Here is a 14,691-nt window from a genome sequence, read left to right as displayed (position 1 = left end):
ACTGTAATAAAGGCTTATTCCAGCAAGCATCAGCGGTCATAAAGGCTGCAGTTGTCCAGTTTGATGGTATATCATCTTAGCCAGTGTTATGACAACTGACACATTAGAATAACCCTGTGTAGGTTTGTGTCGGTCATCATGAAGTGCTCATTAAGTGACATAAAGCCTTATGAACACTATGTTGGAGTTCCTGGGGTTCTGCATTGTACCACGAAGATTTTATGACTTAGTAAGTAGTGGAACCATTTGCTATAAAGAAATACACTCACCGGCCACTTTATTAGGTGCTTGTTAACACAAATAGCTAATCAGCCAATCACACGGCCACAGCTCAAAGCATTTAGGCATGTAGAGGTGGTCAAGACAACCTGCTGAAGTGCAGACTGAGCATCAGAACGGGGAAGAAAGGGGATTTAAGTGGCTTTGAATGTGGCGTGGTTGTTGGTGCCAGACGGGCTGGTCTGGTATTTCAGAAACTGCTGATCTACTGGGATTTTCACACACAGCCATCTCTAGGTTTACAGAGAACGGTCCGAAAAAGAGGAAATATCCAGTGAGCGGTCAGTTGTGTGGGCGAAAATGCCTTGTTGATGTGAGAGGTCAGAGGAGAATGGGCAGACTGGTTCCAGATGATAGAAAGGCAGCAGGAACTCAAATAACCAACCAGAATCTCTGAGGAACGTTTCCAACACCTTGTTGAAAGTCAGCCATGAAGAATTAAGGCAGTTCTGAAGGCAGAAAGGGGTCCAACCTTTTACTAGTACCTAATAAAGTGGCCGGTGAGTGTATATGGTCAGTCTGTTTTTGCTGTTTTTTTTTTTTTCCCCTCCATAATTTGAATATACCATATTTGCACTGTGAGAAATGTCTTGATGAATAGAAAAGTAGTTTTTATTTACTTATCAATTTTAGTGTGTTGTTTTTAGGTTCAGGTCGTATGGATTGGACAGATTTTACATTTTTATGAGACGAACCGATGTTAAATAAATAATCTCACTTACTCTTAATAGAAATCGCAATAAACAACTCTTTTGCCAAGTAGCACAGCTAATTAACCTCTTATTGCCCAGAGAATATTTTGGTTTGTCCATCTGAATTTATGACCAAATCATGAGGCAAATTATTCAGTAACTACATGGAATGAATGTAAATTTAGGTATTTATTTATTTACTTGGTTTTTAAGTTCACCTCAAATTAACAGAACCTGTTTTATGATGTACACATATCACTACATGCTTACAATTTACTGCTGAAAGCCAAAAATCTCCGACGCTCTTTGTGTTATTTTCTAAAAGTGATGTTTCCAGAGCAGATCACTGAAGAGACGCCGTCTGTTTATAGTTTATAGTCCAGATTTGGGGGAAAAACGGCTCGACTTTCAGTAGAAAAACAAAGTTCAGCTTCTTTTATTATAAGGGTTTAAAATGACATCACCGTCTATTAGACTGGAGAGAAGAGCTACAGCCTCACACGACGCCCAGCTTCTGAATGGAGCTTATGGAATATGAACGTTATGGAGAACATGACCAAGTGTGTTTTGGAACCACCGGTGGTCTCAAGGAGTTGAAGAGGTTAAATATTGATTAAATGCAACTGAACTTGAATTTCCCTTAACCTTTCTTTAACCCTAAGTCCAACCCTAACCTCAAAGCAAAACCTAATCGTACTCCTAGACCCAACCCTCAACTTAATGTTGTTGATCATTAACTGAGAATTACCAGAAAGTTTGTTAATGGTGGACATATCTGTAGATAGTCTATAGGGGACCAAACAGATAGTGACTGTTGTTGTTATTACTGTTGTTATTATTAGTATTATTCCTTCTCCACTTCTTTACTCGTAGTTCCTCTACTAAATAAGCCCCTGTTCAGAGAGTTCTGTTTTACAGTGAGGTGTGTGAAGGTTTTATAGGTTTGAGCTGGCGGGGCTGAAGGCTGTGCCGTGTGAGTGTGTAGAGTGCCCTGCTCTCCGTGTGTCCCATGACCGTCAGCATGTGATCACCATTATAAACTACACACTGCCATGTGTTGCTTCTAAAAGGAGCTGGCCGCTCGTCGTGCTGCCGGTTCTGCAGCTGCAGCTACTGTACAGCAGGCTGTGAACTCATGGTCTTATTAACATACAGGCTGCGAGCTCTTCTCTAAGAGTTTTAACACTAACACACCATATTAGAGCCTAACCATGGTAAATATTTGTCCTGGTATTAGTGACCGTGCTAGTGGGGGGATTAAAGCCAGGGGCCGCAACTTTTTATCTCTTTTTAGTGATATCAGTGCTCAAACTAACTTTGGGCCAAAAGAACTGCAGTATGGGCTTTTAGCAATAATTAGGAGAAGAGGACAGTCAAATCTATGTACTCAAAGTATTTGGACATTGGTGTCCTACCTACATGTGTATTAGGTTTATTGTGTTTGGGAAGGAGCATTAGATATAAACAGATCATTTTCTTTTTCAAAAGGTGTTCAATAAGCTTCAGATTAAATTTGAACCAGAATTTGAAGCTGAAATTTGGTGAAATATTTATAGAACTTTTTTTTTATTTATTAGAGCAGAATGTTGTGGTGCTGACGTGCTGCTTTCTGTTCATTTCACTGCGTCTGTCACCCTCTGCACGTATATATTCTGTTTCCGTGCAGTGTTAAAAGTGGACCCTGTCCAAATTTGCCCCAACTGGACCAATTCCCATATCAGTGCTATTTAGTCAAACGTGGTCGCACAGATATGGAGGTTTCAATAAGTGTTGCATATATTATTTGTATTATAGCAATATAATATTCACATATATATATATATATATATATATATATATGTGTGTGTGTGTGTGTGTGTGTGTGTGTATATGACAATACACCTCAATATGTTTTGTTACATCCAGCAAACATACAAATCTGCATATACAATATTTAAATTTGTTTACTGCAGATGTTACTTATTATTACTTAGAATACAAGTAAAACGTGAAAATCAAGTGTTTGCGACTGACTGCGTGTACACATACATGCGTAATGGTGCCTTGGATGCTGCAGATAAAGGAAATGCTTTAAAGGCCTTTGTTTGATTTGTGTGGTGTGGTCAGTTAAAGCTGACCGTGGGAGGAGGTGAAGCCTTTATCTCGCTCGTTCAGAGAGCGCCGTGAATAGCAGCATTGTTTACACGCATATATTTATCCATACACTGCAGTGTGTTTGGGCGGCGCTGTGATGTCATCTCTCTCTCTCTGGGCTCAGAATGGAGCAGCTGAAAGGTCGGCTTCCGCTCGGCGCCGTTTCTGTTCACGCTGTGGGACTCAGACCGGGACACTCCCCGGCCTTTCCTGCATGGAGAGGAGTACGGTGTTGTTTTTGTTAATGGGAGCTCATTGGACAGGAGAGCGGAGGGAGACTCGCTCCACTGTAGCAGGAGTACAAATACTTTATCAAAGCGATACTTGGAGAAAATGGTCATTTACGCTCCCTCCTCTTACTCCAAATGTCAGTCAGGCATATTTGGTGTCTGAAGTAGCTTTTTCAGTTTTAGCGCTGGAGCTATGAGGCTAATGTGACTAACAAGTGATGGAGGCTAATGCTAAAAAGTCCTAAAGTATGTTGTACACCGATCAGGCGCAACATCATGACCACCTCCTTGTTTCTGCCTTCATTGTCCATTTTATCAGCTCCACTTACCCCCTTTTACCCTGTTCTTCAGTGGTCAGGACCCCCATGGACCCTCACAGAGCAGGTACTATTTGGGTGGTGGGTCATTCTCAGCACTGCAGTAACACTGATGTGGTGGTGTGTTTGTGTGTGTTGTGCTAGTGTGAGTGGATCAGACACAGCAGTGCTGCTGGAGATTTTAAACACCTCAGTGTCCCTGCTGGACTGAGAATAGTCCACCAACCAAAAAGCAGCCAGCAACGTCCTGTGACCACTGATGAAGGACTAGAGCAGATGTCTTTAATTAAAATTCAATAAGGTCCAGTTAAAGAATGTTTCCTCAAGCAAAGGTCCAGAACCTCGTAATGTCTAACTTGTGATTCAGTGACACATACTGTGTACTGAAGTAGTAGTTATATCAGCATCTTATGTAATCAACAACTGAATGTCGAATCAAATAAAGTACAATTCAGTAATATTTCGACAATATTTGCCAGTTTTCTCTTTAGATCACACCATGTAAAATAATCTGGCTCACTATCTTCAGCTGCTATGCCTCCCCTCGTCCCTCCTGTGTGTGAGCCACTCACTCGAGGCTCAGTGCGCAGCGTAATGCACAGACCTGATTGGCTGAGTGATTTTTACAACCCATGTGATTGGTCTGTGAGCTAAAGCTACCGTATGTTAGAAATGTTACGCCGATTAAAATAGGACCACCCCATCAAAATTAAATCATTCTCCTTAGTTTATCGGTTGTAGGCTAAGGTCTGCCCAGGATAGCTTCTGGGTCAGGACTCAGACCACGGTCTGCCCATTAGTGACCTCTGGACTAGAGGATGACACAAACTGCAGCAGCAGATGAGCTATTGTCTCTGACTTTAAACTACTGTGTCTGATCCACTGATCCACCACCCCAGTAGTAGCTGCTCTGAGGGTCCATGGGGGTCCTGACCACTGAGTCTGTAACTGTAGAACTACAAAGTGCACCTATACAGTAAGTGGAGCTGATAAAATGGGCAGTTAGCCTCGTAGCTCCAGTGTTAAAGCTAAAAGAAGCAAATTTCAGACATTAAACATGTCGTGGCTTATGAGCTACAAATGGGGTAAAGTTGTATATTTTATATGAATAAATGTTTAGTAACACTTTCTATGAATGTCACGTTTGTAAGCATCTATAAAAACATTCATAACGATTTATAATGCGTTCATAAGGCATAATAAACATGGCTATAAATGTTCATAAAAATGCATTACACGTTATAGCCTTGCTTATTTTGCATTATGAACTGTTCGCATAATGCATTATAAGTACTGTTCATAACACATTATAAGAGCTCATAAGCTGTATTTGTCCGCTCTAAGTAAAGTGAAGTGTATTGTACTAAAGCCTCCTCCAGGGTTAAGATTGAGGCTTCAAGTTGAAGTATTTACTGAAGGATTTACTGAAACACTAAAACACAATAAAGCTCATTACAGGCTTCAGATGTCAGAGTTTAAACTAGAGCTGCCATCAGTGTTTCACCCAATGTGGGAAAGTCAATGTACACCACTGTTAATGTGCACCACCGTTAGCCTGGCACTCACTTAACACTGCATATCCAGTAGAACGCTGAAATTACTATTACTGTACTGTAGTGTTACTGAGTGGAGGGTTCTAGTGCTTAACATTAGAACCAGTGAGGGAACAATGTTATTAACACTACTTATAATGCATTATTTTAACAGGTCATAATGTACAATAAGTGTAATGCAGTGTGATTCATTTTCTAAACATATAGAATCGGGTTTAATGCCTTACAAATGCATTATAATGTGTAATAAACGTGTTTATAGATTCTTTCAAGTGTGACGTTCATAGAATGCATTACCATATATTTTGATTTCACCTTTGCAAATGACATAAATAATAATCTCTTCCACAGCTTCACTGAGAGCTTCACCCGCTTGGTTTGTTCAGGGCTGGTGTGCACAGTTAGGTGTGGGTTAGTCAGTACGTGTCATTTTCATGATATGGGAATAAACATTCAGTGTTTTGTTGACATTCATTGCTCAGTAGCGACTCAGGGAGTTAATAAATCACCTATTACAGACTGATCTCATGTTCAGCTGCTCTGGGTTTGATGACGAGAGCTGCTGAAAGCTGGTTTAAACCTCTGCGAGATGATTCGAAACTCAGCCTGAGAGGAAGCAGCAGTCAGGAACAGGAAATCTGCCCCGTTACCTCACTGTATATAATGAGAGGAGAAGCTCTATTTGTGCAGCGTGTGCTCTTAAAATAAAGCTGCCTGAAAGGGGCTGATGACAGTAATGCTGTGGAAGAACCACTTTTGGTTCCCTTTGGTTATATTTAACACCATATTGGACACAGATTCTCCATCATTCTGAAGAACAATTTCACCATCCTGAGAACCCTGTAGGCATGAAATTGTTCTAACATGGAACTCATGGATCCAAATAGAGATCACTTGAGAACCATGTTTAAGACCAGAGAGCCTTACTACTACTATGACTTAAGTTATGAGTAATACTTGTACTTACTGTTGTTTTAATAATAGTACTAATTGTTATTGGTAGTAGTAGTAGTAGTAGTAGTAGTGTCATTGGGCCTCATTCTCCAGTATGTTCCTGAGTGTGTTCTCAAGCGTGTTCTTGTGAAGGATCCTAAGAAACGGTCTACGTCAGATTCATGTCGTGTCCTTAAAGCGCAGAACTGTTCTCTCATAAGAACAAAACCCAAATAATGAAACAACGGTCAATGTCCGAATCCTGGTTAAAACTGCGTGAGTGGGTTTGAAGGAGAAATTTCTTCTTAAGAGTGGTCGGTAATTCTTTACCACCCACCCCTAATTCTTCAGTGATATGAAGCTGAAGTCAGATGTTCACCAGCGTCTCGTTCATTTTCCCGTTCCACCATAAATGGAGCTGCAGTTCCATTCTGGCGCTTCAGGTGTCAAAACTGCTGGACTTTTTAAGGTGGAACGGGAAAGTTGGCAAGCTGGCTACCGAGACATTAGCATAGTGTTTGTGATTTTTATTTTTTTTTTAATGCTTGTTATGAAGAAAAGCACCAAAATACACAAGCGACATTAAACTAAGATGAAATGATGGTTATCGTGGTTTTTAATTGAGAAAATTCTCATATTTGTGGGTTTCTGGCCTGTTTTTCTTTATTTGTGATATCTCTCTGTTTGGAGTCTCTGAAAGACCTCCGTTTGGAGGGTCATGTAGCCCCAACGCTTCACCCCAACACTTCACCCCACCCCTGTATCTCAACAAAAATCGGGAAACCCTACACCTAGATGTGAACGCACAAAACAGAGGGGTAGGGCTGAGTAATAGAGGCCAGAGGTGAAATGGGCCTTAGTGCATACAGAGTTGACTCCACGCCGTATCCAAGACATACAATGGACATGGTTCCCATGCCTTATTGCACGGTTTGCAACACCAGTGCAGTCCTGCGTGTGTTTTTGGTGTGCAGTGAGATGAGCAAGTTCTGAGAGTACATACTGACCACGTTCTCTGATGGGCTTGAAATGCCCATTAATGGAGTCCTTGTCTCTGTTTATTAAATGACGTAGCTCATTCACCTTCGCATTAGTTCAAAAACAGTTCATCTTTACAGTACAACTCTGGATTGTTTTATGAAATCGAGTTTACTACAGCACTGATAAATGAAGCTACATCAGCTACAGTGTTGGCGTTGGATGCAACTGCATCAGCTCTTAAAGATTTCATTTTATCCCTTTAGACGAAGCCCTTAAACTCAAACTGTACTCATTGTCCTCAGTCAGTGTGACGGTGACTATATCTGCACTTTTATTGACTGTACTTATTCATGTTTGTCTGCATTAGAGAGAAATAGAAGCGGCATTGTTGATGTCTGTAAAAAAGTTATTAAAAATGAATAAAAAATTAAAATCATAAACATCTCTTCTGCTCGCAAACACAAAGGTCATCTGGGCTGAAAGTTTAGAATCTGCACTTTACAAACCGCTGCTCTACATTCTTCCACATACAGCTTTTTCTTTGAACTTTGCACATATAACTACTTTTTACTATTGTCCTTAGTTTATTTCTACTTCAGTGTACTGTGTGTGTGTGTGTGTGTGTGTGTGTGTGTATGTATGTGTGTGTAGATAGATAGATAGATAGATAGATAGATAGATAGATAGATAGATAGATAGATAGATAGATAGAATAGAGGGACAGCATTTCATTGTACAGTGTAACTGCCTGTTTCTGCTGTGCACATGACAATAAAACTCTTGAATCTTGAATTAAGCTATGAATCAGAAATTATTAGTGTGGGATGTGATTGAATCAGATCTCAGATTTAATATTAGCCCATTAGACGAAGCCCTTAAACTCACCCTGTACTCATTTTCTCAGTCGGTGTGACGGTGACCGTTTATTGACCAAGTTTGACTGTACTTATTCATGCTCATCTGCGTTAGAGAGAAATAGAAATATGATGTCTGTTAAAAACAAATAAAAACGTATCCTTCTAAAAATTCAAATCATAATAAGATCTCTTCTTTGCACCAAACAAATAACACAATCATTTTCCATTGCTTTTTCTTGGTGAGGACATTAAAGGGTTAAGCTAGGAGTTAGAAATAGTGTGGGATGCATCAGCGCCTAAAGATTTAATATCCGCCAATTAGCTGAAGCCCTTAAATCATCCTAAAGCCCTTAAATCATCACAGTGATCTATTCACTCTAATTTTGGCTGTACTTATGCATGTTTGTCTCCCTTGAGAGGCATGGAACCCCGTGATCATCTGTTAAAAACTAATTAAAAAAATTGATCACAAGAATTCCTAATAAAATGTGTCCTTCTGCTCACAAACACGAATGTGGTCTGGACTGAAAGCTTCCAGTCTGCACTTTCTCCACTTGTTTCTGAGCGACGAGTCAGAAATAATTCATGGTATCATTTTATCGCCACCCGTAACTGCAGGTCGTAAGAGTTTAACTATGTGCGCTCGGCCGCTGATTTCTGAGCCTAATACACATCCTCTGTTTTCTCTGATAGATGACATCAGTGCTTCTGCTGATGTTCAGACATCATTAACAGACATGGAGCAGACTGAGGTGAGTGAGTGCTACAGCTTTAGACTCTCTCTCTCTCTCTCTCTCTCTCTCTCTCTCTCTCTCTCTCTCTCTCTCTCTCTCTCTCTCTCTCTCTCTCTCTCTCTCTCTCTCTCTCTCTCTCTCTCTGTCTCTCTCTCTGTCTCTCTCTGTCTCTGTCTCTGTCTCTCTCTCTCTCTGTCTCTGTCTCTGTCTCTGTCTCTGTCTCTCTCTCTCTCTCTCTCTCTCTGTCTCTCTCTGTCTCTCTCTGTCTCTCTCTGTCTCTCTCTGTCTCTGTCTCTGTCTCTGTCTTTGTCTCTGTCTTTGTCTCTGTCTCTGTCTCTGTCTCTGTCTCTCTCTCTGTCTCTCTCTCTCTGTCTCTGTCTCTGTCTCTGTCTCTCTCTCTCTGTCTCTGTCTCTGTCTCTCTCTCTCTCTCTCTCTCTCTCTCTCTCTCTCTCTCTCTCTCTCTCTCTCTCTCTCTCTCTCTCTCTCTCTCTCTCTCTCTCTCTCTCTCTCTCTCTGTCCTTCTCTGGGTGTTTGTTTCTGTGTCTGACTGATGCTGGGTTTGATGAATTATGGTCACTCTGTGCTCCTGTGCCATCACTCTCGTGTCCCTCGCTGGCCTCTGGGGTTTTTCAGAGATGTGACGCAGTTTTGGACGTTAATCGCTGACTCCGGCCCTCCTGGGGTCGCTCTGCTGGTTATGGGAACGCCGTTTGTTTGTGTGTGTGTTAATATGTTTATTAGGGCCTAACCAGTATATGAGTTGGTCTATAATAGTAGCGGATTTGGATAACCTGGGGGTTGTGAAAATAACGCTCCGGTAACGCTTTCTTGTACATAACATTGCCGAGATTTAAACTCTCAATCTCTTAATGACAGAGGAAAATCTCAGACTGTTACCTTGGACTAGTGCTGCCCAGAGTGTTCTGGGAATTGCTGCCCAAAGGACAAAATTGGCCTATTAAGATGTTTAATTTGGCCTATGAGAAAGTTACCCTAACCCCAAAAAGCTCTATAATGTTCATATGATCCACACAGTCACTCTGACAGACTGTAATACACTACAGGAAGCGTAGGGGGCGATATGGCTTCTACTGTTTCATTTAAAAAGCTCTATAATGTTCATATGATCCACACAGTCACTCTGACAGACTGTAATACACTACAGGAAGCGTAGGGGGCGATACGGCTTCTACTGTTTCATTTAAAAAGCACTATAATGTTCATATGATCCACACAGTCACTCTGACAGACTGTAATACACTACAGGAAGTGTAGGGGGCAATACGGCTTCTACTGTTTCATTTAAAAAGCTCTATAATGTTCATATGATCCACACAGTCACTCTGACAGACTGTAATACACTACAGGAAGCGTAGGGGGCGATACGGCTTCTACTGTTTCATTTAAAAAGCTCTATAATGTTCATATGATCCACACAGTCACTCTGACAGACTGTAATACACTACAGGAAGCGTAGGGGGCGATATGGCTTCTACTGTTTCATTTAAAAAGCACTATAATGTTCATATGATCCACACAGTCACTCTGACAGACTGTAATACACTACAGGAAGCGTAGGGGGCGATACGGCTTCTACTGTTTCATTTAAAAAGCTCTATAATGTTCATATGATCCACACAGTCACTCTGACAGACTGTAATACTCTACAGGAAGTGTAGGGGGCGATACGGCTTCTACTGTTTCATTTAAAAAGCTCTATAATGTTCATATGATCCACACAGTCACTGACAGACTGTAATACACTACAGGAAGCGTAGGGGGCGATATGGCTTCTACTGTTTCACAGTACTATGAAACTGATTGTTGCACAGATGGTGGAGCTTTGAAATCAAGCTGGTTATATGATAAGTCAATGAATTTAATATTGTTTAGATTAGTTAATTATGGAAATAATATTTGCAGCCCTAATCAGCGCCGATTACTGCTCCTGGTAATATTGGAGATAAAGACGTGCATTGTGCAAATGATCTTTTGTTAACTGTAAGCAGAGGAAATATGACCTCATGTCCTTTTGTTGGGCTGAATTGTATGCGAGAGTGAGGGATGAGAGGAGAGGAGTTGGGGAGAAGAGTGAGATGCACCTTTTTCTGCAGAAACAGGAAGTAGCTGATTAATGAACAGGATGTGCCCCGTACGGAGGTCCACTGACCCCAACACTTCACACCGTGTCATCTTCCCGTGGGAGGGCGTATTGTTTCCAATCTTTTCCTTCTCTCTTCCTGGACACCTGACGCAGCTCCTGCAGGCCTGATGTGCATCTGACCCCACAGGAAAAACGCAAAGTCCGGGTTTCCACTCACTCTGACTCCAGCACAGCTTAAGTGTAGCGAAAGGGGAACTCCACCCATTTTTTCTAAATTTCAGTAGAATGCAATGCGTGAGAGGTAATCAGAGAGATTCAGAGCGGTTTGGAGCAAAATGGTTCAGATGTCTTTACAGTGGTGGTGATGGGAAGCAGGCGTCGCCATGACTACAACACAGATATAGACATTAATTATCCAAAATGGGACCGTGCAATATGGCAAAAAAATACCTTTAAGAAATATATATTGATCAGGCATAACGTTATGATCTATATCAGCTCCTCTTTCTGTATAGGGTCACTTTGTAGTTCTACAGTTACAGACTGTAGTCCATCTGTTTCTCTAATACTTTGTTACCCCCTTTTACCCTGTTCTTCAGTGGTCAGGACCCCCATGAACCCTCACAGAGCAGGTACTATTTGGGTAATGGGTCATTCTCAACACTGCCAGAACACTGATGTGGTGTGTTAGTGTGTGGTGCTGGTACAAGTGGATCAGACACAGCAGTGCTGCTGTATCCACTTCACCATTAGGGTATTTTAAAATGATTGCTTTAGGAAAATCTTCTCTAAACTATCATAAAACAGCGTCTCAGTCATCAGGCAGTGAATTCAGAACCATTTCATGTAGGGGCTTTTAGAGGTGGACATCTGGTTCCCATCACCACCACTGTGAGCAGTTCTTACTCAGTTTCACAGCAAACCAATCTGAACGACTCTGTTTACGTCTGAACCATTTAATTATCGCTGCTGTCGAAGCAAAACCTCGTCTCTCCATTTTTGGTGACTTTGACTTTTTGTTAGAATCTGAAAATGTTCTCCTTTACTTTGTGTGTAAATGTCATGAAGAATGGACCAAAGGAAATGGCCCAAAATGACTTCTGATTCCATTGACTTATATTAAAAGTGAAGTCGTTTTTTTTCCTTCGTCTTTAAAGTTATTGTAGATACGAGGTTTTTTTCCTGACTTCAGTGATATGAGAATTTAGTCAAATTCCCCTTTAATCACAGAAAGGGCAACTGCATTGTTGGGCGCTGTGCTGGTTTGGGCTTCTCTGTGAGCTTGTCCTCATTTCATTCTCTCCATTTAAAAATTAAATACACATTGACTAATGCATTCTCTTCTCTGAGAGATGGAAGTATGAATGAAGACGGTTATTAAACCAGGGGTTGGCAACCCAAATATTATAATATAAGACGTTTTGTCCTTGAACAAAAATGAAACCACCTTGGAAGCCTCAAGATTTTCTATCCATTTTACCATCTTGGCTGTAAATCTATCTCAGTACGTGCTGATGTGCTAGTATAGGCTAATAAATCTAATCGAAATTTAAAATGCACTTATTTTGCTCTTTGCTTTACGCTTTGGCTCAGCTTTAACCGTTTTTCTCACATCTCTGGCAGGAAACTTTTCCAAAAGTAGAACAGTTTCTTGTGAAATGTCTCTCAAAGTTGGATGTTTTGAGAGGCTGGGGTCGCTTTTCATTCACCAGCTTCTTATTTCAATTTTCCCATTCCACCTTAAATGGTGTCTGGGGTGCCAGAATGTAACTGTGGCACTATTTAAGGTGGAACGGGACAAATGGAACAAGAAACTGATTTAATCTTCGTCGTCCGTTCATCTCTAAATCATCGATGTTTTAAATCTGTCTCTTTGCCGTGTTGTTGGCTACTAGCTGGGTGAGACTGTTGTCTATGTTGCTATGGTGACCAGCAGTCTGTTCTGATCTTCAGGGTTAAAGGGTGAATCAGCAGTTCTACATTAACTCCAGAGTTTAAGACCATTTACTGTTAAACTGTGTTGAACGATCAGCAGAGCTTTATTTTACTGTAGAGGAGGATGATTTTATTATTACCTACTGATCTGATTCAGCTGTGGAGCCACAACAGGGTGGTTGGTTAGTGTAGTGGTTAACACCTCTGCCTTCTACGCTGTAGAAGGTTCAATCTGAGGTTCAATCCCCGACCAGGGCAAGCACCCTACACTATACCAATAAGGGTCCTTGGGCAAGACTTCTAACACCGCCTTGGCCTTCCTGTGTAAGATGATCAAATTGTAAGTCGCTCTGGATAAGAACGTCAGCCAAATGCCATAAATGTAAAATGTAAACAGCAGTTAAAGAGCCTCATGTGGCTCTGAAGCCATATGTTGCCGACCCTTGTACTACATTAATATGGCTGTAGTAAGATATTTAATACTGTGTTCACTAGAAAAACAGCCCACCCACATATCCACCCCAATGCAGTCGTAGTTTTTTAAAAACTTTTTCCCACCTACGTGATGCATCATTAGTATGTGGCCTTAAACTAGAAAATCTCCCCTGAACACTGCTGGCCGCTCCATAGGATGTAAGTACTAACAAATATAGCATTAGGCAAAATTTTTCATTTCAAGTCTGTCTATTTATATCGTGCTTTTTTATAGCAGGTGTTGTCACAAAGCAGCTTTACAGAAAAAAAATCAAGGTCCAAGCCTCCATGAGCATCGCCAGTGGTGACGGTGGCAAGGAAAACTCCCTTAGAGCAGGAGGAAAAAACACTGAGAGGAGCCAAGGCCCAGAAGGAGGACCCCATCCTCCTCTGGACCACACCGGACAGCAAACAGCGTTAGAATAAAAAATTAGAATACAAAACGGGGAAAAGCAGGTGCAGCAGCAGCAGGAGGGTCAGTTCATGAGGGAGCACAGCGTTGTACAGTGTGAAGCTCAATAGTGGTCAGTGGTGGGCAAAAAGCTCTGGGGGCTCTAGCAGCTCTGGTGGCTTCCATGTGGTGACTTAGGCAAACGTTGCTGAGGGGATGAGAGAGAAAGAGAGAGAGAGAATTAGATTCATTAGCTAAATGCTTGTGCAAACAAGTTTGGAGTCCAGATTTAAATGTAGAGCGTGTGTCTGAGTCCCGAACAGATGTCGGGAGAGGATTCCACAATTTTGGGACTGCGTAGGAAAATGTTGACCCCTGCTGTGGTTTTTCTAACTAGGAACAGTCAGGCCGTTATTTTGTACGTGTGGGTTCATATGACTGGATTAATCCACTAAGATACTGCAGGGCCATTTAATGATTTATACGTTAGGAGAAGGATCTTCTGCTCTACACCAACTTTAACAGGTAGGCAGTGTAATGATGACATGACTGGGGATATATGGTCAGACTTCTCGGGCTCTAGCAGCTGCGTTCTGGAACAGTTGGAGATATTGGGACATCCAGTTGGGACATGTCCAGGTGGAGTCGTTGAGTTTGGCTTACTAACATGCACTGATCTCTGTTTTATAGACAACAGTGAGCCATGCGTAACATTACATTGTAGACCATATTCTTTTAGCTTTCTCGTGCAGTGGACTGTGTGAAGGTGGTCTGTCTGGGAGAACGTGTTGTCGTATCTGTAGCTGGAGCTGCTGTTTCTGGTCTCGCTGACGGCTGATTCATGGCTTTATCGTTCTCCTGGCATGCACGCTCGCTCTCCCATCATCAGCGTTCGCAAGAAGCTACATTCTGGAACGTTCTATCTTAAGAGGCTCTCGAGATAAGGCAGCTTAGACCCACAGTGTCTCGGTCTGGCTGGGCTGTTATGGGAACAGTGGTGTGTGTAGTGTGGCTTGGCTGATTTCAGCACAGCGCCGATCTCAGGTCATCACCACTGCTGAAAATGGAACATTAGAA

General features: G+C 41.6%; 1 protein-coding gene across 7 annotated transcripts in view; it reads left to right on the top strand.

Moving 5' to 3' along the window:
* The window catches only part of akap13 (A-kinase anchoring protein 13), a 174,892-nt gene that overhangs the window by 72,387 nt on the left and 87,814 nt on the right, over positions 1-14,691 (top strand). For all 7 annotated transcript variants that reach the window (XM_037540397.1, XM_037540401.1, XM_037540398.1 and 4 more), the window contains exon 8: positions 8,669-8,727. In XM_037540397.1, the coding sequence (XP_037396294.1) occupies positions 8,669-8,727 (59 nt within the window). The remainder of the gene's footprint in view (positions 1-8,668; positions 8,728-14,691) is intronic.

Source organism: Pygocentrus nattereri, chromosome 8 (genome assembly GCF_015220715.1).
Source record: "Pygocentrus nattereri isolate fPygNat1 chromosome 8, fPygNat1.pri, whole genome shotgun sequence".
Lineage (NCBI taxonomy): Eukaryota > Metazoa > Chordata > Actinopteri > Characiformes > Serrasalmidae > Pygocentrus > Pygocentrus nattereri.
Note: the sequence above shows the minus strand (reverse complement) of the source record. Positions and strands in the feature narration are given on the sequence as shown.